This window comes from Clavelina lepadiformis, chromosome 7 (assembly GCF_947623445.1).
Source record: "Clavelina lepadiformis chromosome 7, kaClaLepa1.1, whole genome shotgun sequence".
In the NCBI taxonomy this organism is placed as follows: domain Eukaryota; kingdom Metazoa; phylum Chordata; class Ascidiacea; order Aplousobranchia; family Clavelinidae; genus Clavelina; species Clavelina lepadiformis.
In genome coordinates this window covers 15,264,382-15,289,121 of record NC_135246.1, presented here as the reverse complement: position 1 = coordinate 15,289,121, position 24,740 = coordinate 15,264,382, and the positions used below count along the sequence as shown (strand labels likewise).

Sequence of the window (24,740 nt, the reverse complement as noted above, 5' to 3'; positions counted from 1 at the left end):
AGGAGCGAATAAATTCTCAGTTAAATCAAAACGAAAACCAGGCAATTCAGTTAACAAGATCTTGATTTAACAATACACTCATTTTGTCAAATACTCGCCATGGTAATTTCTGTTTTATCTTGTGAGTTGTAGTTGCAAACAACTTGCAAACTGTCTCCAACTTTCAAAATGCGCTCTTCAGACAACAACCTCGATTCTTGATAATTGAAATCATAACTCGAATCCTTTGATATGGGTGACAGTTCGGTGCCATTTCTGAAATGCAATAAACGCATAACTTACAAAAATAGAAATTTTCCTTACTTTATCAAAGGTGTCAAATACCTGACATGTTTTAGAGTTAATCCTCTTCCTAGAAGGTGGCTATGCATTGTAGCAGCAAACACATTAATTTGGTCAAGATTTTTCATTTTCATTGCCTAAAACATACATTTCATTAAAACGCATGATATTTAAAAGATCACCGCAGTATTAAGTATTCAAATTTAACAGTACTGTATTATTAAACTTAAGCTAACTACACACAAATGATTCATCTAAAAAATAGTAAGTAAACAGTATCCGCCACATTGATTATTTTATTTGAGTGAAAAATTTGAGATATACCAAAATGATCTTCATTAGCACACATTAAACCTTATACATTAGCGCTAAAGCAAAGCTAGCACCATAATAAACAGCACCACAGCAAACGTAAACAAGAACAACAATGGGATGCACCCTGCACAATACTTATTGCACTTCAAATAATACAGTCTAGTTATTAGTAAGTCATAAAAACTAACTCTAAAAAACATATCTGGTTAAATACCCCTTCCAAGCACTGATCAGTGCATTCTCCATATTGCAAATATGATTGAGCATTTGGTGGAATGATCTGCTGGTATCCGCTTACAGTGTGACCAGCTTCAAGAATTCCAGCATCATATTGTCTTAATTGAGATGTGTAAACAAATCTCAACCCCGACGAATCAAAAATGTCTGAAGAGATGGAGATGACAGTTAACAAACAACAATACAAAGACAAAGAGCTGATGAACAATAATTTTTTGTTTACATAAAATTCTTACCAGGTTTTATATTTGGATTATCATAGTGGGTTTCCACAACCACATATTTTGGTGCTGCACGGTCACCCAACGGAAATCCCGCATGTTTCGGATAGTAAAATGCCTACAAATGGACAAACAAAATTCTTAACTTTCTAAACACCGACAAGCTTTCATAACTAAAATCACAAACACTTAACCCACCCCACCACCAATGGCCCATGCTTGAATAACAAACGAACAACTTTGAAAATCTGGGGGCATGTTGCTGCCGTAACATTTGGCGTTGGTTCCAAAGCTGAGCGAATCCTAAATAAAAATTGGTTTACAAATTCAAACCAAATCTTTTTTTTCAGTATTCAGATTATTATGGTTTCATGAAAGTTGCTTACCTCTAGATTTCTAGTGCATTGATAAACTAAGATGTGGTGAACATGAAGTTCATTTCCTGGTTGAATGATTGGCTCAACCTGCCAATTAATATGGATTGGTCTTAATGATTTTATTAATAGATTTCAATGTTAAAGTGAAATAATATATTCAATGTTTAATACCGACTAAAAGAAAATCTTTCATTTCCAAACCACTTACTTTTACTAAATGATGTTTCTCTGTGAATGTAGGAAGTTTATGCAACCTGCAGTTATAATATGTATCTTGTGATGGAACATGAAAATTATCATTGAGAAGATCAAAGCTCATATGAGTCTCGCCTTCAGGAAACATTATTTCATCTGATTTGGCAACATCAAGCAAATACATGCTTTTTACACCTGTAAGATAGATAAAGATTTGTTACAGAAAATCAAACTACACACACATTAAGTAAGATTAAAAGCAAGTCATTACAACCCCCCAAAAAAATTACAATACTAAATTTACAGTAACATAGTAGCAACTCTGTAACTGAAAGCTGGAGGGAATAAATAATTATTGTTGTGACTTTTGCAGGTGTTCAAATGAATTGAACAGTAGCCAGAGCCTGTGAATATGCTTCATGCTTTCTGACAGTTTGTAAACCAACCGACTAGCATTAACAAATGTTTACTGTACATGTATTATATTCATATAACAGCAAACATTTAATGTTGATTTCTGAATACTTTTATTACCCCTATTTACGCCATGATAATCATCTGGTCCTTTCAAATCTTCATCTTTAGGATCATTTTCTCCATATGAATAAATGATTTTCAAGGTATCTCCCTGGATAATAATAAAAAGATCAATTGTTATTCGAAATATAATCAAAAATTTATATAATTCTTGCTCATAATTAAAATCTTAATAAAAAAGGAAGTCTTACAGTTATTTCCAAATCAAATTCTTCACAAGCAGCAAGTTGTCTTTGAAACTTAATCATGGTCCATCCGTCACATTCACTTCCATCCAGCAATTCAACATTTTGCTCAGTATCTTTAGGAGGATAACCATTTTCATCTGAGCCATGGCGGTCCTACACAAAAAAGTAACATTTTTACATTTATCTTGAATTTTACAAAAAGCATAAAAAACAGTTACCATAAAGAGTCGAAGACACAAGGATTATGTTGATAAACAAATTTAGTTGCTATCACAGATTACAAAAACAGGCATGGAGATATGTAAGTTGCAATCTCATGTTTAACAACTGCATTCTACATCATTTTAAACTTTTTGCGCGAGAAAAGTAGTTAGATGGTTAGACCTACTGTCACATAAGCTATTCCATCTTTCACCCATCCAACAAAAATATCTGCATTGGACATGCCACCTTTTGGGGATATTCCTAAACCAACCCATCCTGTTGTTTGTCCATAAACCTTAACAGATTAAATTCATTAAACTTACCGCCCACCATATCAAGCACTTTTTACTAAAAATTCTTTATTCTTACAAACGTTATACTAATAACAAAGTTTACAGCTCTAATGACGATGTTCTCAAATTTAAATAAACTGGATTTTAATCCTGAAATTTGCCTTTACCTCAAGTGTTATGTGCGTTTCATTAAACTTCCAAAACATCCAAAACTTCTCATCATTATCCAGCACTGCACTATGTTGATAATCTTCAGTTGGAGTTATAACAATGTTCGACGGAGTTGTGGCTTCAGTTGTAATTGTAACTGGGGTGGTGTCCACAAAACAGTGGCCTGCTTCATTGGATGTGGGCCATCCAGTACTGGGTTCATTGCAAGTTAAATTTTCCTCAACATACGGAATGTCAATAGATAGAGCAGGATGGTACCATTCAACCTTAAACCAATCAAAATAAAACTTGCAACCAAATTCACTTAACATCATCTTTAATAGGTAAAATCTAAACAGAGCTTAAACCGTGACTGCAAAACATATTAAAACATAAAATTACCTGTGGTGGTTTTCCAAGGGGCCCGACACAGTTATCTATTCTATATATATATCGCATTGCTTCACTCAGTTCTACGGCAGTCTCATCATTCCATTCCATCTACAAGACAATACAACTTTTTAATCTTTGACAACTTCTTCCATATTTAGAGCAAAGTGCTGTTAAACTTTTTTAATTATTCTTAGTTAATGTGAGTAATTAGTTAAAAAGTGTTATTTGATATCACATAATATACATCCCAACAAGAGCCTGAAATAAAAGTATAATATCACACAACTGTGTACAATTTCATCAACGTTGAACACTTACAGAGTTTATAACTTCAGCAACTGTTTGATTTGCAAGTTGCGAAGGTTCAAGAACAAGAAAGGCATCGAGATCTTCATATACGGAACCATCTCCAATTAACCTTTTTGGTAAAATTTAAAAGTTGAACAGTTTTTTTAAAACCTGATTAAATGTTAGAAAAAATTAAATTACCAAAATCAAATCGTCAATTTGCTTTTGTATAAAATTATTTGGAAATAACACAAACTTACATAGTACTTTCAATGCCAAAATATGCCATAAACTCATTATACTCTGGTGCAGTTTGACAAAAGTTTAATGGAATTTTTGGATAGAAATAGACAAATACTAAACACATTTCTCGTGTGGTCGGAAGTCCTCCCTATTAAAACAATAAGTGTTTTATTTTTCATTTTTTTGTAAAAAAACATATATATACTGTATAGGCAAAAAAGGAGCGAATAAATTCTCAGTTAAATCAAAACGAAAACCAGGCAATTCAGTTAACAAGATCTTGATTTAACAATAAACTAATTTTGTAAAATACTCGCCATGGTAATTTTTGTTTTATCTTGTGAGTTGTAGTTGCAAACAACTTGCAAACTGTCTCCAACTTTCAAAATGCGCTCTTCAGACAACAACCTTGATTCTTGATAATTGAAATCATAACTCGAATCCTTTGATATGGGTGACAGTTCGGTGCCATTTCTGAAATGCAATAAACACATGACGAACAAAAATAGAAATTTTCCTTATTTTATCAAAGGTGTCAAATACCTGATATGTTTTAGAGTTAATCCTCTTCCTAGAAGGTGGCTATGCATTGTAGCAGCAAACACATTAATTTGGTCAAGATTTTTCATTTTCATTGCCTAAAACATACATTTCATTAAAACGCATGATATTTAAAAGATCACCACAGTATCAAATATTCAAATTTCACACTATTATTAAACTTAAGCTAACTACACACAAATGATTCATCCAAAATATAGTAAGTAAACAGTATTCGCCACATTGATTATTTTATTTGAATGAAAAATTTGAGATATACCAAAATGATCTTCATTAGCACACATTAAACCTTATACGTTAGCGCTAAAGCAAAGCTAGCACCATAATAAACAGCACCACAGCAAACGTAAACAAGAACAACAATGGGATGCACCCTGCACAATACTTATTGCACTTCAAATAATACAGTCTAGTTATTAGTTAGTCATAAAAACTAACTCTAAAAAACATATCTGGTTAAATACCCCTTCCAAGCACTGATCAGTGCATTCTCCATATTGCAAATATGATTGAGCATTTGGTGGAATGATCTGCTGGTATCCGCTTACAGTGTGACCAGCTTCAAGAATTCCAGAATCATATTGTCTTAATTGAGATGTGTAAACAAATCTCAACCCCGAAGAATCAAAAATGTCTGAAGAGATGGAGATGACAGTTAACAAACAACAATACAAAGACAAAGAGCTGATGAACAATAATTTTTTGTTTACATAAAATTCTTACCAGGTTTTATATTTGGATTATCATAGTGGGTTTCCACAACCACATATTTTGGTGCTGCACGGTCACCCAACGGAAATCCCGCATGTTTCGGATAGTAAAATGCCTACAAATGGACAAACACAATTCTTAACTTTCTAAACACCGACAAGCTTTCATAACTAAATTGACAAAAACTTAACCCACCCCACCACCAATGGCCCATGCTTGAATAACAAACGAACAACTTTCAAAATCTGGGGGCATGTTGCTGCCGTAACATTTGGCGTTGGTTCCAAAGCTGAGCGAATCCTAAATAAAAACTGGTTTACAAATTCAAACCAAATCTTTTTTTTCAGTATTCAGATTATTATGGTTTCATGAAAGTTGCTTACCTCTAGATTTCTAGTGCATTGATAAACTAAGATGTGGTGAACATGAAGTTCATTTCCTGGTTGAATGATTGGCTCAACCTGCCAATTAATATGGATTGGTCTTAATGATTTTATTAATACATTTCAATGTTAAAGTGAAATAATATATTCAATGTTTAATACCGACTAAAAGAAAATCTTTCATTTCCAAACCACTTACTTTTACTAAATGATGTTTCTCTGTGAATGTAGGAAGTTTATGCAACCTGCAGTTATAATATGTATCTTGTGATGGAACATGAAAATTATCATTGAGAAGATCAAAGCTCATATGAGTCTCGCCTTCAGGAAACATTATTTCATCTGATTTGGCAACATCAAGCAAATACATGCTTTTTACACCTGTAAGATAGATAAAGATTTGTTGCCGAAATTCAAACTACACACACATTAAGTAAGATTAAAAGCAAGTCATTACAATCCCCCAAAAAAATGACAATACTAAATTTACAGTAACATAGTAGCAACTCTGTAACTGAAAGCTGGAGGGAATAAATAATTGTTGTGCTTTTTGCAGGTGTTCAAATGAATTGAACAGTAGCCAGAGCCTGTGATTATGCTTCATGCTTTCCGACAGTTTGTAAACCAATTAACTAGTGTTAACAAATTTTTATGGCACATGTATTATATTCATATAACAGTAAACATTTAATGTTGATTTCTGAATACTTTTATTACCCCTATTTACGCCATGATAATCATCTGATTTGTTCAAGTCTTCATCTTTAGGATCATTTTCTCCATATGCATAAATGATTTTCAAGGTATCTCCCTGGATAATAATAAAAAGATGAATTTTTATTCAAAATATAATTCTTCATCATAACTAATATGTTTATAAAAAAGAAGTGTTACAGTTATTTCCAAATCAAATTCTTCACAAGCAGCAAGTTGTCTTTGAAACTTAATCATGGTCCATCCGTCACATTCACTTCCATCCAGCAATTCAACATTTTGCTCAGTATCTTTAGGAGGATAACCATTTCCATCTGAGCCATGGCGATCCTACACAAAAAAGTAACATTTTTACATTTATCTTGAATTTTACAGAAAGCATGAAAAACAGTTACCATAAAGAGTCGAAGACACAAGGATTATGTTGATAAACAAACTTAGCTGCTATCACAGATTACAAAACTAGGCATGGAGATATGTAAGTTGCAATCTCATGTTTAACAACTACATTCTACATCATTGTAAACTTTTTGCGCGAGAAAAGTAGTTAGATGGTTAGACCTACTGTCACATAAGCTATTCCATCTTTCACCCATCCAACAAAAATATCTGCATTGGACATGCCACCTTTTGGGGATATTCCTAAACCAACCCATCCTGTTGTTTGTCCATAAACCTTAACAGATTAAATTCATTAAACTTACCGCCCACCATATCAAGCACTTTTTACTAAAAATTCTTTATTCTTACAAACGTTTTACTAATAAGAAAAGTTTACAGCTCTAATGACGATGTTCTCAAGTTTCAATAAACTGGATTTTAATCCTGAAACTTTCTTTTACCTCAAGTGTTATGTGCGTTTCATTAAACTTCCAAAACATCCAAAACTTCTCATCATTATCCAGCACTGCACTATGTTGATAATCTTCAGTTGGAGTTATAACAATGTTCGATGGAGTTGTGGCTTCAGTTGTAATTGTAACTGGGGTGGTGTCCACAAAACAGTGGCTAGCTTCATTGGATGTGGGCCATCCAGTACTGGGTTCATTGCAAGTTAAATTTTCCTCAACATACGGAATATCAATAGATAGAGCAGGATGGTACCATTCAACCTTAAATCAATCAAAATAAAACTTGCAACCAAATTCACTTAACATCAGCTTTAATAGGTAAAATCTAAACAGAGCTTAAACCGTGACTGCAAAACATATTAAAACATAAAATTACCTGTGGTGGTTTTCCAAGGGGCCCGACACAGTTTTCTATTCTATATATATATCGCATTGCTTCACTCAGTTCTACGGCAGTCTCATCATTCCATTCCATCTACAAGACAATACAACTTTTTAATCTTTGACAACTTCTTCCATATTTAGAGCAAAGTGCTGTTAAACTTTTTTAATTATTCTTAGTTAATGTGAGTAATTAGTTAAAAAGTGTTATTTGATATCACATAATATACATCCCTACAAGAGCCTGAAATAAAAGTATAATATCACACAACTGTGTACAATTTCATCAACGTTAAACACTTACAGAGTTTATAACTTCAGCAACTGTTTGATTTGCAAGTTGCGAAGGTTCAAGAACAAGAAAGGCATCGAGATCTTCATATACGGAACCATCTCCAATTAACCTTTTTGGTAAAATTTAAAAGTTGAACACTTTTTTTAAGACCTGATTAAATGTTAGAAAAACTTAAATTACCGAAATCAGATCGTCAATTTGCATCCGTATAAAATTATTTGGAAATAACACAAACTTACATAGTACTTTCAATGCCAAAATATGACATAAACTCATTATACTCTGGTGCAGTTTGACAAAAGTTTAATGGAATTTTTGGATAGAAATAGACAAATACTAAACACATTTCTCGTGTGGTCGGAAGTCCTCCCTATTAAAACAAGAAGAGTTTTATTTTTCATTTTTTTGTAAAAAAACATATATATACTGTATAGGCAAAAAAGGAGCGAATAAATTCTCAGTTAAATCAAAACGAAAACCAGGCAATTCAATTAACAAGATCTTGATTTAACAATAAACTCATCTTGTAAAATACTCGCCATGGTAATTTTTGTTTTATCTTGTGAGTTGTAGTTGCAAACAACTTGCAAACTGTCTCCAACTTTCAAAATGCGCTCTTCAGACAACAACCTTGATTCTTGATAATTGAAATCATAACTCGAATCCTTTGATATGGGTGACAGTTCGGTGCCATTTCTGAAATGCAATAAACGCATAACTTACAAAAATAGAAATTTTCCTTATTTTATCAAAGGTGTCAAATACCTGATATGTTTTAGAGTTAATCCTCTTCCTAGAAGGTGGCTATGCATTGTAGCAGCAAACACATTAATTTGGTCAAGATTTTTCATTTTCATTGCCTAAAACATACATTTCATTAAAACGCATGATATTTAAAAGATCACCACAGTATCAAATATTCAAATTTCACACTATTATTAAACTTAAACTAACTACACACAAATGATTCATCTAAAATATAGTAAGTAAACAGTATCCGCCACATTGATTATTTTATTTGAGTGAAAAATTTGAAATATACCAAAATGATCTTCATTAGCACACATTAAACCTTATACGTTAGCGCTAAAGCAAAGCTAGCAACGTAATAAACAGCACCACAGCAAACGTAAACAAGAACAACAATGGGATGCACCCTGCACAATACTTATTGCACTTCAAATAATACAGTCTAGTTATTAGTTAGTCATAAAAACTAACTCTAAAAAACATATCTGGTTAAATACCCCTTCCAAGCACTGATCAGTGCATTCTCCATATTGCAAATATGATTGAGCATTTGGTGGAATGATCTGCTGGTATCCGCTTACAGTGTGACCAGCTTCAAGAATTCCAGAATCATATTGTCTTAATTGAGATGTGTAAACAAATCTCAACCCCGAAGAATCAAAAATGTCTGAAGAGATGGAGATGACAGTTAACAAACAACAATACAAAGACAAAGAGCTGATGAACAATAATTTTTTGTTTACATAAAATTCTTACCAGGTTTTATATTTGGATTATCATAGTGGGTTTCCACAACCACATATTTTGGTGCTGCACGGTCACCCAACGGAAATCCCGCATGTTTCGGATAGTAAAATGCCTACAAATGGACAAACAAAATTCTTAACTTTCTAAACACCGACAAGCTTTCATAACTAAATTGACAAACACTTAACCCACCCCACCACCAATGGCCCATGCTTGAATAACAAACGAACAACTTTCAAAATCTGGGGGCATGTTGCTGCCGTAACATTTGGCGTTGGTTCCAAAGCTGAGCGAATCCTAAATAAAAACTGGTTTACAAATTCAAACCAAATCTTTTTTTTCAGTATTCAGATTATTATGGTTTCATGAAAGTTGCTTACCTCTAGATTTCTAGTGCATTGATAAACTAAGATGTGGTGAACATGAAGTTCATTTCCTGGTTGAATGATTGGCTCAACCTGCCAATTAATATGGATTGGTCTTAATGATTTTATTAATAAATTTCAATGTTAAAGTGAAATAATATATTCAATGTTTAATACCAACTAAAAGAAAATCTTTCATTTCCAAACCACTTACTTTTACTAAATGATGTTTCTCTGTGAATGTAGGAAGTTTATGCAACCTGCAGTTATAATATGTATCTTGTGATGGAACATGAAAATTATCATTGAGAAGATCAAAGCTCATATGAGTCTCGCCTTCAGGAAACATTATTTCATCTGATTTGGCAACATCAAGCAAATACATGCTTTTTACACCTGTAAGATAGATAAAGATTTGTTACAGAAAATCAAACTACACACACATTAAGTAAGATTAAAAGCAAGTTATTACAATCCCCCAAAAAAATGACAATACTAAATTTACAGTAACATAGTAGCAACTCTGTAACTGAAAGCTGGAGGGAATAAATAATTGTTGTGCTTTTTGCAGGTGTTCAAATGAATTGAACAGTAGCCAGAGCCTGTGAATATGCTTCATGCTTTCCAACAGTTTGTAAACCAACCGACTAGCGTTAACAAATGTTACTGTACATGTATTATATTCATATAACAGCAAACATTTAATGTTGATTTCTGAATACTTTTATTACCCCTATTTACGCCATGATAATCATCTGATTTGTTCAAGTCTTCATCTTTAGGATCATTTTCTCCATATGCATAAATGATTTTCAAGGTATCTCCCTGGATAATAATAAAAAGATCAATTGTTATTCGAAATATAATCAAAAATTTATATAATTCTTGCTCATAATTAAAATCTTAATAAAAAAGGAAGTCTTACAGTTATTTCCAAATCAAATTCTTCACAAGCAGCAATTTGTCTTTGAAACTTAATCATGGTCCATCCGTCACATTCACTTCCATCCAGCAATTCAACATTTTGCTCAGTATCTTTAGCAGGATAACCATTTCCACCTGAGCCATGGCGGTCCTTTGTTAATGCAATAATGCAAAATTATATTGTTAACTTTTTTTGTTTTGGATAAATGATAAAATGTTTCATAAGTGATAAAATGTAAGTATTGTTACTTGCCAAGTGTTGAAGAAATAGTGCAGAAGTATGGTGTGACCTAATGTGTTTGAGCAAAAATTTGGCCTATGTGTGCAATAACGTGGCGTATAGTCTACACTTAAAATTTTGGGCAGCCCTGGTCTCCAAACCGTATAAACATTGTACACGGAAACCTACAGTCACATATGCAATTCCATCCTTCACCCATCCCACAAAGATATCAGCATTAGCCATGCCACCGTTTGGGGAAATTCCAATACCAATCCAACCTCTGGTTCTTGCGTAAACCTTTCAAAATATAACATCGTATATTACGAACATTGAAACAATATACACTACTGCAAATTACAATGTTAACTAGACCACATTACAAAAATATTTTGGCTGCTACTATTTAACAGGAAAAAATCGTGTATTCGAAGCTAATTTTCACAGTTTTTTGCTAACCTAAATGTATCTAACAATCTAAGTCTAACTGTAATAAAACCTTTATAAGATAAAATTAACAGTTTTCATGGACTTTCTCCTAATCTAATCGCCTACCTTTATCAACAGACTGCATGACGTACATACAGTGTAGTACTGTAGTCACTCTCAAATCGTTTTTGGAGTAAAAAAGAAACTTGTGTTTTAGGGGAAAAACCTATTTCGATAAACATATAATACCAATGTAATTCCAGTAGAATACCATTATATAGTAGCCTACAGTAGGCCTACTATTTATCAATACAGTGCTTCCTCCATTATCCAGTCTAGTTACGACAATGTTTTTAAATATTTGAGCAGGTAAGCAAAAATGGATAACTTAATTTTTATATTTAAGGAATAAAACAATTCTTTTACGTTTCACGTTGCCACTCAAATATGAAACCATCTCGGAATTTTGATAGGCCTATACACTACAGTAGGCCTGAAGGATTCAGTCAGAGGTGGTTAGTGGGTACTTTGAAAGTACCGTTGGTAACAGTACCAATACTTGGCAAAAATTAAACTGACAGTTCCGGTATTCGGTACTATTTCAAAATAGTAGTTTGGTACTTTTTCTGTGCTCGGCACCAGTAGTCCTACTTTTTAGGTAAACGATGCTGCTGCAAGTGCTATGTTTGGCGCTATTTTGCCTCCTGTAAAGATTATTCCAGGTAAAAGCATACGTGAAATTACTCATTTGTCATTATAATTTCACTTGACATTTCTAGATTATTAAATATCAACAGATGCTAAAATTAGTGTTAAGGATTAATTAACATGTGTTTTTGAAATGATACTTGTTAAAATTTTGAAGTAATCACGTGAAAAGTACCGACTACCGGGAACGACTGAAATTTCTTGAAAAAAAATAATTCGTTACAAAAATTCGGTACCTTTTTTCAAAAGTAATTTTTTTTCCAAAAAAGTAGTCTATATCAGACACATTGCTCAGATATAGCTGCATTATAATTCGTTTGTTTTACTCTGGTTTTACGTCATTAAGTTGTTTGCTATGGCGATCGGGTGATTGAATGCCGGTTAAAAGAGGTAAGCTGCAGACAATAACTGAGAGAAGCACTTGACCGCAAGTTGGTCGTTTTTTATTAAACTTATGATTGTATGACATTTCAGGAGAAAATGTTCACTAGATAAAATATATTACAGATATACTGTACTTAAAAAGCAATTTCTGACTTTGTCCAAAAATTTAATTTTGTTTTTTTATTTTTTTTTGAGACTTTGGTAGGCTACACCGAACTTCAACCTTAGTTTTGATTACGCCCATTTCCATCTTTAATTATTGACGATCATAGATTTGGGTCTTTTTTAAATTTACCTCAAAGGTTATGTGAGTATCATTGAATTTCCAGAACATCTCAACATTTCCATCGTTGTCAAGTCTTGCATTATGCAAGTAATCTTCAGTCGGAACAACCTCAGCTACGATGCTCCCAACCAAGAACGCAAAAACGACAGGCCAGCAGTCGGCCATATTTCTCCTGCAAACGAATTGTTGTCCAATAATAGTCATATATTTACAGGCAAATTATAAATCCCTTTAACACTTGTTGACAATTTTGTTTAACAAATTACTTATTACGTTTATCTTTTCAGTTTGGCAAATTTGATGGTAGCCCAACTATTTTCAACCAATTTATTTTGTAGCTTGCACATAGGCTACGTGCTTGGTTGACAAATATTTAAAAATACTGACAAACATGGCCTCATTAGAATTTTATGCAATAGGCATGGACCTATCGGTAGCGATTGACTTATATAGTAAATAAAAAAATAATAAAAAATGCCAAAAGTAGGACTCGGAAACTTTATGAAAAATCTAAAGTTATAAAAACCTTTCTTACAATTTAGCGAGTTTACAACACAATTATCTCCATAACTTGAGTATAACCAAACACTGCCATATAAACCGATATCACAGAACAAGTCCCGACTCCGTCAGTCGGAAAGTCGTAAATGTGATGATATTGGATCACGCCAAACGATTTTAAGCTCACTAATCTTTTTTTCTCGGTTGAGTGTGTCAAAGTCCGACAGGGCAGCATATTTTTGTGAGCTGTTTAATGTTTGTTCAACACAACTTAACACATGACAACCAGAAGAAATTAATACAAACAACCAAAATCCCTCCATTGACCATAATTGAAAAGAAAATTAAGCGATAATTAAAAATAGTTTATAAAAAATGATTGCAAACGATTGCAATTAATAACTGAGATCCCTTTCAACATTACCTTAAACATGTTTAATAACAAATCGGGTCGATGAAATTATTAGGAAAATTTTTGCCAATTGTTTGCAATTCCAAACAAGTAGCTACGTGTTATTTCATTATTAATAGGGTACACATAGGGGAAAGAAAATTCGTTTAAAGGATATAAACTTGTGGTTCTTACAAATTTCTTGGGAACATGTAAATATCATTACACGGGGATATTTCCACCATATTCACAACATAACAGCGCAAAAATAAGATTGGCCAAGAATTTTGACTTCGTTAAATAATTATGAATGCTTGGCATGAGGATGAAATATAAGTTCGAAGAAGGCCCCAAATTTTTAGTTACAGAATTTTATCTGGCAATAAAGTTTAGAGTATTCTGGTCTTGTAATTGAGAAAAGAACGCAATCCTCAATTTGCTAAATAAAATTTATTTTATTTTCTAAATAAGAATTTTATTGATAAACCAGTAAAACAACTTTTTATGTACATATCGGCGGTTGTGTCACGTGAGATCACGTGCAATAAACATATCATGACGACATTTTTGTTTGCAATGACGTTTAAAACACGTGATATGCTGTCATTGTTTGTTGTTCAAGTAATGACTTAATTTTATAGACATCTATAATTTTACAACAAAACATAGGTTTATTTACCTCGGGCAAAAGTCTATTTAGCAGAACAGGTTTATAAGGACATCAATGTTCCCAATCATAGCGGCACCAATTGTTGTAAGTTACGTAATCTTCTTATTTTATCGAGTTATATCTACATCAATGTTTGTATTGTGCTCCGTCTAAACTTGTCAAGGAGTTTGGTCAACAAAAGTCACTCTTAAAAGTGATGATTAAGACAATTTGCGCGGAGTTCATGTAACTAATAGTAAGTCGTACGTTACAAAATATGTCTTTCGCGCTTGTGCATGTTGAACTTAGTTCCGTTCCGTACTTTCAATGCTGCTGAAATCTATTGTGCAAGGTCTAACACTCTAACGGTACCCAGTAGTAATGAGTGTACTCCGTTGCGCATCTATATGTCTTCACACAAGCAAGATAAGATACTTCATAAAGTTATTTTAATAAATACACGAATATTGCAAGTATAAACACGTATATAGGCACAGTAGAAATTTTGGTGGGTAGGCAAGTCATTCATCGCATGACGTCATTGCCTTCGGAAAATATTAAAAACAGAGAATTGGACAAAAATTCGCAAAAACGGACGAATGCTTCCTGCGGAAATAGATTACAGATTAAATAGAACGGTAATGATTTATGTCGTAGATAGTTACGCAAAGGGAAAATCAATTCTCAGAATCGCTCGACACTGAAGAACACTGGATGCGAAAACACCCGCATTGCAACGTCATTAGAATTTGAAAGGGAGAATTTGCATAAGCTTACGAGAATTTTTCAAGAGAATACAGAGAGCACGTAACACGCCATCAGAGTCACAAACACGGCACAGTGATACTGACCTTTTCAGCATTAGCAAAACACACTTTAAGTGCAGACCCCAATAAACTTATCATGGAGACCCTGAACCTGCAACGTCAACCACTACAGTCACACGATCCACGTCACACCAGCATCTTTAAACTGAGGTGTCGCTGTTTATGCTAAGACGCAGCGTTCTGATCATAAATTTGTGAACACTTTAATAACGCCTTTAAAATCGGCCGATATTATGACGCTGGTTTCGGCGGACGGTGCTTTTTTGGATGAGAGGAAGGACAGACGGCTGCCATCGTTGGATTTGCCTGCGGATCTCACCATAAGATGGGGATACGGAGCAAAAATCGCACAGGTCACTACAGCATCATGAGCTAAAAATATGTTGATGAAAACCGGAAATACGTTGCCAACAGTAACAGCAGACAATTTTCGAGCATCGTAAATAAGCTAAAAAAATACGCATTTATAAAACGGCATGATTACCTCTTATGCTTTCCCAGCTGTCATTGCGGTCTCTACGAAACGACGAAAGCTTAGTGACATCTTGCGGCGGGTTGGTCATCCAAATATAAAGAGCTTTATCCTCGGAACCGCAGATTATGTATTTGTTGTCGTGGCTTGCGTAAAAACACGGATCAATATCACTACATCACCACCAAGAAGTTTCTAAAGTCAAACTAACAAGAAGTTCTCGCAGCCCTTACCTGAAACTTGCTTTTATTTGGCTGCTTAAATTGGTCAACCCTTTGAATTTACAGGTCAATGACAGATCGCGCAAATCGTAAAGTCGAACGCGGGAATCGTTCGATGTCACCTGACAATGTTTACACAGATGTTTAACGTACGTTACGTCGGCAACTAAACTAACAGCGACTCTCAGCGGTGCATGCGGCGCATTGCTTTTGAAAATTCTCGCATAAATAATCACAGAAGATTGTTCGCTTAATAAGACATAAAAGCGAGACCAGTCATTATTGCTCTCACCAATATTTTATGTTCACCCGGAAGTGGTTCGATACCGGTGATTTTATGTCCTTTGGAGTTCCTCCCTCTCGAAGAACGAACGTGAATCTGAGTGTGGTACTTCAAGTGCTGAAGAAACAAATGGGTTAGTAATCAATCAATGCTTACTGGTCGGTTCTACTGACATTCTAAGCAATAGGACTGCGAGGCTACCTCCGTGTCGTAGAAGAGGCACCTCCCGTCGTAAGTTCCGCACACGGCAAATTTTCCATTCTCGCAGAAATTGACAGTTGTGATCAGAGCACCCCCGCCACCTGACGCAGACTGCAAAGCAAATACAATAAGTTATGAACCGTTAACGTATTACTATTACAACAACATTTAATGTTAAAAAATAATTAATTGAGTTGAGAATCGCGCATGCAGGAAACGATTACGATCAGCCATTGTGCTCCTAATACAAGCGTAAATAAAAAAAATTGTGGACGCCTTTTAGTTCGACTTACGCTGGATGATGAATCGGGGGTAACCTCATTCCAAAGCGCGACTTTTTTTTCTGGAATGTTCCACAGTCTTAACTTGCTATCGAGCGAACCGCTGAGGAAGTATCGATCATCCTGAAGGGATAAAAATAGAAAGGTTCATGTCTGATGACACGATATTTGACGTTTATTAACAATCATGTTTACAAAAAGTAAGGTTGTAGTTTCCGTGGAACCTTGATTTATTTGTAGATACTCGTGGGTAGGTGGGAAATTGCAATAAAATGTTGGTTGAATTAGTACAAAAATATAAACAATAAGCCACTTAATCCTTAATTAGTGGTTTTATTGCAATGTACTGTTCTGGGAAGCAGCAACGTTCATAGAGCTGGCAGGCTTCCATGAAATGACAACCCTTTATAAATGCACGGTTGGGTAAGCAGGAAATGCAGCAAACGGTTTGCAATGGAATCGTATTTCTAATTTGACTGCTAGCATAATTAATTATGTTCATTGTTTATACACGGATTTAGCACGTACAATTGTACATCCCGTGCAAATCAATACAACGAAACGCACAAGGTCGCTAAAGGTTACAATCATGTACATAAGCGGTTTAAAAATGTCCTTCAAAAAAGAAGTATAACTTAATGCCAAAATGCAGAGCAGTTCTCAAATGGAAAACAAAATAGAATCAAATCTCTACCCTAAGATATCCAGGTAAGCGAGTCGCAACAAACAAGAAGGGTGGTAGCAATAAAAGAATAATAATAATTAGTACGCGTGTTGGTCTTAGTGTAGTGCAAGGCTTACCCTTGGATGAAATGATATGGCGGTGACAAAGTCGATATGTTGAAAGCAACAAAGGCATTCTTTTTGTGACACATGCCACAGCCGAACAGTTTTGTCCATTGATGATGACAACGTGAAATAATTCTGAATGACAAAAATGCACAAATTATTACAGTCAGTTCCTTTAAATACTTATACGTAAATAATATTTATTCATGCCCTCACATAGAACTCATGAAATTTTCCAGCCTACCTTAGACCAAGCTAGATCCAGGACGTCTGCAGTGTGTCCGACGTAAGATGAGAATGGGAGGGATTGGAATGGAGCTTCTTCATCTTCTTCTCGCTGATCGGATCCGCTATAAGTACTTCCACTTCCATCAAACTTTTCTCCAGAATTTGCTGCATCGTCACCACTGGGTGGTTCCATACTACTGCGGGGTGGTGTGGCGAAAACGGCACCACGTTCTAAAAGCGGTCAAGTTATAAATCAAGGTTAGTAGTGTTAATTGATCCCCAGTTAATTTAGCCTCCATTAATACAACCAATAATAATTGGCAATACAGGTACCTTGTAGCGGAGATTACCATGATTGAATTGACATGAAATCAAGACCATAGAAACAGCATACAATCAAATTGGGTTAATTAAGCTGCTTACCTTTACTGTCATACTTGTTCCTCAGCTCATTGAAATAAGCATAGTAATCTTTCAAAACCCAGATCCAAATAATGTTATTTTGGCCGGCCGTAGCTAGCAGCCTTCCACAGTGGCTGAACTTCATACTCCACACAGCACCCTGTCGGAAGCACGAGATGTGAAAAAACTAACCACTATTAACAACCAGATAGGGCAAGTACTTAGCTTTGCAGGAGTGAATTGATGCAAAGAAAAAAACTCACAATGTGTACAGCTATGTCTTGGACCAGTCGTGGGTGGGAGAACTGGTAAGGACCTTTATGAGAGGATGCTTGCTTTGTCTTCACCAACATACTCGCTAAGGAATCTAATACTTCCTCGTCACTTGACACATGCAAAGATTCACTCTGCGCTCCATCTGCTTTCGATTGCTTTACTTTTTGAACTGCTCGTTCCACCTGGCTTTCTGCAACTTCCTTGAAACGACGTGCACCTTTTCCCATCATGTTCTTCAGACGTTTACTTTTCACTCTCATTTTTCGACTTCCTTCTTGTGTTGATTTGCCACTGGCCGCATCAGCACCTGCAAACAGGTCACAGTGCTTTAACTGTATTTTAAGAACTAAAAATGTTCACTTAATTATATGCTTATTTTTCAAGGGTGCTGTCACAATTGATCAAATCAAATCCCTGGGCCTAGGTTTTATTTATGAACAACTGCCAATTACAAGATATAAAAGGAATTTTCACTTAAAAATTGGCCAAAATCACTCGACTCGTTCAACTCTCGATAATTCTGTGATGAAATTGAATGAACCATTCATATAAATGAATCTAAAACCTTACCGATGGTGATTTCATCGCTTGCAACTGATGCAGTATCCTCCTCCATAGAGGGGGTGTGGGGGAACTCCAACGTTGGAACAGCTGCTTTGGCAGTCTGCTTATCCTCAGCAGAACCAGAAGCACAGGTAAATTCTTTCGTCCGGCTCATAATTTGCAGGGCGAGAGGATTCAAGCATTGAGACACCTGTACAAATTATAAAAAACATGTTTTTAAGAATAGAGCAGTGAAAAAACTTAGCGTTGTTGATTCATAAATTGAACCTAACCACGTTATGGACAAGCTACAGCTGGTATTTTACAACTAAATAGGAATATATACATCACAATGGTGAATGGAACAACTACCTGTTCTGCTGCAGCACTTAGTGGCATGGTTTGACCAGTGTCTAAGTTTCGAACAATCACAGTGGACAAAATTTCCTGCAAGATAATTAATTAAGTTCAAGAGAATGACTCAAACCGTAAATATAATCAGAACTAAATGTATCCACATTTAACCAGCTTAGGTTTGTCAGAAAATTGTAAGTGATTTAGGTATAGGCCATACACTAAGTCATGCAGGTCAGAGCAAAGTGAAGTGAATTATTCAAACTAAGCTCATTAGTATTGCGATGAAATTAGTGTCAGGTTAAGGTTACTATTCGGATACAAAAATACTGTGCACAAAATATGATTGTAAAACTTGCATGGTGACCAGTGTTGCTTTTAAGTACACATATTGCACATTACAAATTGCTCATTATTACACCAAGCACAATGGGAAATGAATTAAGTCGCATGATAGCTTTCGTGCATGCATGAAGTTTACTTGCATACTACATGCATTAATTAATGCATCTTGACTAATATTTGAAACAGTAAGCAAGATAGTAATGATTTAAACTACTGTTACACAAAGAAATTTTGGTTTGCTGAGGGAGAACAACTACATGAGCTATCTATCCATTATTATTAAGCATTGATACAAATGGAATAAATTTGCATGTTTTTAACCTCACAAAGGAAAACCAGTCAACCACTAACCACAGTACAAAAAGTCTATCAAAACCTACAACCTAATAATTAAATTTATTGTTTAATGCTACAGACGGATTTTTTATCCAGACAAACCTTTTAGGTAGTAGTAGGTATTAATGCTAAGCAAGCTACTTAATTCCATTTGAAATACTGGCACATGACATAAATCGTGGTTGGCAAGACATTAAGTGAAAATTAAACAGAGACAGAAAAGAGAAGAAAAACAACTTTGTAGGAAAAAAATCAAACCAATGTCAACCAAATCCATGCCAGCTATAAAGTTTCAGTCATTTTGCTAATTAATGTCGTTATTAATTCTAAAGACCAATCTTTCACCCAAGCTAAAAAAACATACTAATCCGGGAGATGAGTCTATCCTTAAAATTGTGCTCTTTGTCATTTGGGACCACTGCTTTTCCTGTTTTTTCATGGAAAAAAGAAATGTAAAAGATAGTACCCACCACAATGTTAGTGCATAACATGGTTAGTCAAGATGTCAAAATGCAGACAAACAAACATATGCTTCATAATTCCAGAGAAAAACGAAAGTGATGGAGCATAAAGTAAATTACATCTCCAATTAGCGCATCCAATATTAATATATACTCTAAATTATTACTGAGCAGATATACTCCAGCAGCAACTAATTTAAAAAGACATAACAAAAACAAAAGTATGGAACTTAAGTATAAGCTGATAGCTATCAAATTAGGCAACAAGCGCCAAAACAGATCGCAAATAAAAATGCAAATTAACTTACGCAACACACATTTAAATTATCAAAAGCTTAAGATGCTCACCTCATCACACTGTTTGCTGTTCCTTCCCAAGGAATAGCTTTTTGATGAATTATTCCTTTGGTTGCCATACGAATCTTCTATAATGATAATTACACATTATGAATATTCTGGTATGTGAATATTATGGTAATGCTTCATAGGTTAACTAAATATTGATACTAAAAATAATGTACAAAGTGTTTTTACAAAACTAACAAACTTTAGACCTTTACCAATCTTTACTTCCAACTATAACAGCTTAGAAAAACAATAAATTAAACCTACCATGCATTCTTGGTCTCCCAGAATCCTGTTTTGGTGGTTCTGCTGGTAAACTTGTTGCTTCACAACTGAATGCAAAACTTAACAATTCGAATATGAAAGCTTGACATTTGTGACAAAAAAAGAACAAACACAAACATACATGTTTTGTGGAGAGGGGGAAACTTTGCAAGCAGGTGACGAAGTTTCCTCTTGCAATACAGCAGCAAATTCTCTTGTGATGTTATCAACAGTCGAGTTGGGTGTTAAAAGACCATCATCTACAGAACTACAAAACAGGTTTAACTTCAGCAATGATTGTACTAGGATGTAATGTTTTACACTCAACATACGTCCTAGCTCTTTACATTTCACTGTGATAGACTAGTACAAACATGTGCTCCTAGTTACCTTAGATAAGGTTTTAAAGATGCTGCACTGGTGGAATTTCGTGGGGGTGGAGGTCGTTTGGGAGGATTCTTTGGGCGAGGCGGCGGTGGTCTTTTAGGCCTGGCTATCGAGGAATGGGCAGCCTTGCCATGCTTACTTGAGGTTTCGGTTTCTCCTGAAAGCACAAACTTGTTTTGGAAATTTAAAATGGTTTGCTAGGCTAAACAAATCTCATACCTTGATTATTTACACATAGTTGATGTAACAAGCGTGTAGAAAAAAAATGTCTACTAAACTCACTTTCAGGAATGATTAAGGATAGTACACCAGGGAGGTTTGAGGGTCGTTCTTTGGATGACATAACAATATCTGGCTGTTGTTGTGCGTTACATGTACTGCTTTTAACTGTTTTTCCCTCAGTCTCAGCATCACCGAGGGTAGCGTTGCTTTGTTGCTCTGATATTTCATCTTGGCTTTGAGGGTCGACAACAACAGCTTTATGGTTACTTGCATCGGACTTGAGAACACTGGTTATGGCAATGTCTTCAGCAGCATCACTAGAACTTGCAAAGTCAACAACAAGTGTGGGTTGCCTTGAAGGGTTTTCCACAGGAGGAGGTGCAGAATCACACTTGTCTAGATTTAAGAAACTGGAAGAACTTGCAGATGCACATTCTTGGATGTTTTCAGCTGTCATGCTTGTCATAATGTTCTGAAATTTGTTAAAAAGAAACAAGTTTTATTGCAGAAAATAGGTTTAAACGTAGAAATGTACACATATGACACTAACAGTCAAAAAGAAATTGTAAAACTTACCTGGTGTATGCTTTCAAAGGTGCTTTGTTGTGAAGGACCATCACATTCAATCACAGATTCCTTATCTGGAAATAGGAGCAGAAGCTTATCTCTAATTCTAAACAATATGTTCCACAAAAACCCCAGGCTCATGTAACTAGGGTGCCTTGCATGAATTTAATTAGGACAGATACCTATAAATATTTATAGATAATAAATAAAATGACAAACATCTGTACATACCAGTTGCATCATCAATAACAACTTGCTCCTCACTATCCACACTTAAGATATGGTCAAGGGACAGGTTTCCGCCAACTTGACTTGGTGAGTTGAGCCCTTGTTTCTGCAATGTATGTAAGTATGTATATATTATCACAATGAACAATACAGTAATAAAATTACCAAAACATTCTTTGCAAGTTATTATACATCATTTTTGGAAGGCCAACCTGGTTCCATTTACCATTTCTCATTATTGTATGAGCATTCGTAGTCATCATGTTGCATTGTCCCAATGTATTAACAGAACATATTTAAAGTGGAAGCTGGTTTACTGCCAGTTGTGTAGTTGTAGTTGTTTCTTTTAGCCCAAATCTTTCAGTAATAGTTTGATCAATAGCGTTTTGTTTTGTCATGTGAATATTGTGACACCCAGGCTAACCAACTCATTCAATAACAGTATTATATAAACATGCTAACACTTTCATTTTTTCGCTTATCATAATATTATCTCTATACTGTCTATTTATCTCCCTCCATCTTTGTTTATTTTCACATAACTGCAATAATTGCATCAAATGTACTTTGTTTTCCAGAAAGGAAACTTCATCTTAGTTTACGGTCAAAGCAAACTGCTCATGAATGTATATAGAGTATTAGTACGATAGTCTGTAGGACATTAGCACAAATGTCCGAAATTCAATCTGCTACGGCAAAGCTGTCATACTGGTAGGGTTGTTTTGCTACAATTACAGAATAGATACACTCAGGTTATAATAAAAATGCTGAGTAAGCAACGAGCTAACTTTAAACTTTAGATGTGCCCATAAAACATCTTGTTTCGAGATGATTGCTAAAAATTTTTACAGTTACATTCGAAAATGGTATTATGACATTGAATAGTTCCTTCTATTTAAATTGCATTAGTAGGTGGTAGGCCTATCCTTCATATTCTGTCTGTGACCAGTGCTAACCAGGGTTGGGTTGAATACGTATACCTAGTGATCTATAATCGAGTAAACGTTAACGTGAATGGTTTCATTCGATTTTCAATCGGCCTGTTTAGAGTACTGTGACGAGTAAATCAAATATTTACGCGAAACCAGAGCAACATTCGATTATATAATTGATTTTCTAAGAGTTTGGTCAGTTAATTAGAACAAGCTGTGCGTTTTGGACGATTAAATCGATTATTTTTCATACACTTTCCAGAGCTTGGATGAGTACTTCTAGAACGTTAATCGAACAATCAGTTAAGAAAGGTTTTTTTTTAACTCCAAAACAACGTATAAAATAGTTACATTAGCTTTAAAATAACATGAAATATATTCAACTAAGTTTTGACTGCGTCAGGTTTTACATATTTCACACCTAGAAAACTCGGCGCAACATTTTAGATATATTGTACAATGTAGATAAATGCCCATAAACCGAACCAGTCTAATAGTTTTACCGTTACAATTCACAATTATGCAGTGCACGTTGTATTTACATGTTACATTTACGTTATTATGATGCTTCAAGGGCAATGTTGGCTACAATTAAAGATGCTTGCTTGACCGTACAACTTGTTAAGTGTTGATAAACAACCATTTATTGTTGCCATGTCAAACTGCCAAGTAGTGCCAAGGAATAAATTCATTTCCAAGTGGGAGAAAAGTTAATTGTTATGTATGACTGAAAAAATGATTACAATTTCAATTAACAGCAAACTTATTACAAATAAATCAATTATTTTTTACTTTGGTACCCTAAAAATCGAATAATCAACCGATTACTAAAGAAGAACACTGAATTTATTTGATTATCAATAAATTTCAACAATTAATAATTATAATCGATTACAACTAACGATTACGATTACCCCAACGCTGGTGCCAACAGACAAAAATTAGCTATATATCCATTAACAAACCTGATTTTCAGTAGCTCCGGCTTGTTCATCAGCTGAGCCATCATTATCATCAGCATCAACAAGAAGAGGTGGAGAAGAAAGACTACTGTAAATTTATTTAATATTTATTTTTTATTTCAATCATATAATTTAATATCAAAAATAGGTCTCAATAAACAAAATCGCACGGCTGTCTAATGCGCGCAAATAAGAATTTGTTAGTTTTAGAAAAATAGTTTATGAACTTGATCGCTTACCGTGGTGAACCCAACTCCTGACGAGCATCATAAAAGTCGTCCGAGCCACTGTCGCTTGCGTAAGACATGATAGATTAACCATGTAGCAATCCCACAGTTACCATGATTTATTTCTTATTCTATTCAAGTATTTGGAACACATAAGCTATACCTTTAGCAATAAAACATAATGGACAATGTTAAGCCTGACTGCAAAGTATGGCAGTTTTAAACAAAAAATTGTGCGTGCCAAAATGCACATTTTGGCGTCCAGTGAACCTTCAATTCTTTGTATATTTTCTTAAAATTGACGTTTAAACAACCAGCTTTTCTTTGTTTATTTATTATAAATCAGTGTGACAATAAAATCGTTCAGTAGTCTTGTTGATGAATCTTGTATGTGCAGGTTCTACACTTTCCACC

At 34.6% G+C, this 24,740-nt stretch overlaps 2 protein-coding genes across 2 annotated transcripts; both read right to left on the bottom strand.

Annotated features, from left to right (window-relative positions):
• Nucleotides 1–71: 71 nt before the first annotated feature.
• Nucleotides 72–13,205, bottom strand: LOC143464489 (uncharacterized). Its single transcript, XM_076962272.1, has 39 exons — nucleotides 12,642–13,205; nucleotides 11,015–11,125; nucleotides 10,607–10,756; nucleotides 10,413–10,506; nucleotides 9,896–10,077; nucleotides 9,697–9,774; nucleotides 9,509–9,613; nucleotides 9,326–9,428; nucleotides 9,067–9,236; nucleotides 8,585–8,679; nucleotides 8,359–8,515; nucleotides 8,059–8,189; nucleotides 7,829–7,928; nucleotides 7,520–7,618; nucleotides 7,135–7,404; nucleotides 6,858–6,968; nucleotides 6,473–6,622; nucleotides 6,296–6,389; nucleotides 5,778–5,959; nucleotides 5,579–5,656; nucleotides 5,391–5,495; nucleotides 5,208–5,310; nucleotides 4,949–5,118; nucleotides 4,467–4,561; nucleotides 4,241–4,397; nucleotides 3,941–4,071; nucleotides 3,711–3,810; nucleotides 3,402–3,500; nucleotides 3,017–3,286; nucleotides 2,741–2,851; nucleotides 2,356–2,505; nucleotides 2,162–2,255; nucleotides 1,641–1,822; nucleotides 1,442–1,519; nucleotides 1,254–1,358; nucleotides 1,071–1,173; nucleotides 812–981; nucleotides 325–419; nucleotides 72–255 (listed from the first exon to the last, which is right to left on the bottom strand). The coding sequence occupies exons 1-39, from the start codon at nucleotides 12,834–12,836 to the stop codon at nucleotides 87–89; spliced, it is 5,142 nt and encodes a 1,713-aa protein (XP_076818387.1). The 5' UTR covers nucleotides 12,837–13,205; the 3' UTR covers nucleotides 72–86.
• Nucleotides 13,206–14,600: 1,395 nt separating this feature from the next.
• Nucleotides 14,601–24,509, bottom strand: LOC143464485 (WD repeat-containing protein 44-like). The gene is made up of 22 exons (XM_076962265.1): nucleotides 24,339–24,509; nucleotides 24,103–24,187; nucleotides 22,209–22,311; nucleotides 21,987–22,051; nucleotides 21,471–21,882; nucleotides 21,192–21,345; nucleotides 20,944–21,069; nucleotides 20,805–20,881; nucleotides 20,541–20,617; nucleotides 20,096–20,158; nucleotides 19,069–19,143; nucleotides 18,724–18,907; nucleotides 18,141–18,460; nucleotides 17,899–18,037; nucleotides 17,492–17,706; nucleotides 17,260–17,382; nucleotides 16,471–16,581; nucleotides 16,178–16,288; nucleotides 15,986–16,093; nucleotides 15,706–15,815; nucleotides 15,485–15,618; nucleotides 14,601–15,372 (listed from the first exon to the last, which is right to left on the bottom strand). Exons 1-22 carry the CDS (start codon nucleotides 24,404–24,406, stop codon nucleotides 15,185–15,187), a joined length of 3,048 nt encoding a protein of 1,015 aa, XP_076818380.1. The 5' UTR covers nucleotides 24,407–24,509; the 3' UTR covers nucleotides 14,601–15,184.
• Nucleotides 24,510–24,740: the final 231 nt, after the last annotated feature.

Excerpts from the sequence above, each read along its gene's own strand:
- LOC143464489 (XM_076962272.1), bottom strand. The coding sequence starts at position 12,836 with ATGACTATTATTGGACAACAATTCGTTTGCAGGAGAAATATGGCCGAC. Across the intron at positions 7,405-7,519 it reads CCCTTGGAAAACCACCACAG|GTTGAATGGTACCATCCTGC; the intron begins GTAATTTTATGT and ends GATTGATTTAAG. Across the intron at positions 982-1,070 it reads TAATCCAAATATAAAACCTG|ACATTTTTGATTCGTCGGGG; the intron begins GTAAGAATTTTA and ends CCATCTCTTCAG.
- LOC143464485 (XM_076962265.1), bottom strand. The coding sequence starts at position 24,406 with ATGTCTTACGCAAGCGACAGTGGCTCGGACGACTTTTATGATGCTCGT. Across the intron at positions 22,312-24,102 it reads CCGGAGCTACTGAAAATCAG|AAACAAGGGCTCAACTCACC; the intron begins GTTTGTTAATGG and ends CATACATTGCAG. Across the intron at positions 21,346-21,470 it reads ATCCTTAATCATTCCTGAAA|GAGAAACCGAAACCTCAAGT; the intron begins GTGAGTTTAGTA and ends TTGTGCTTTCAG.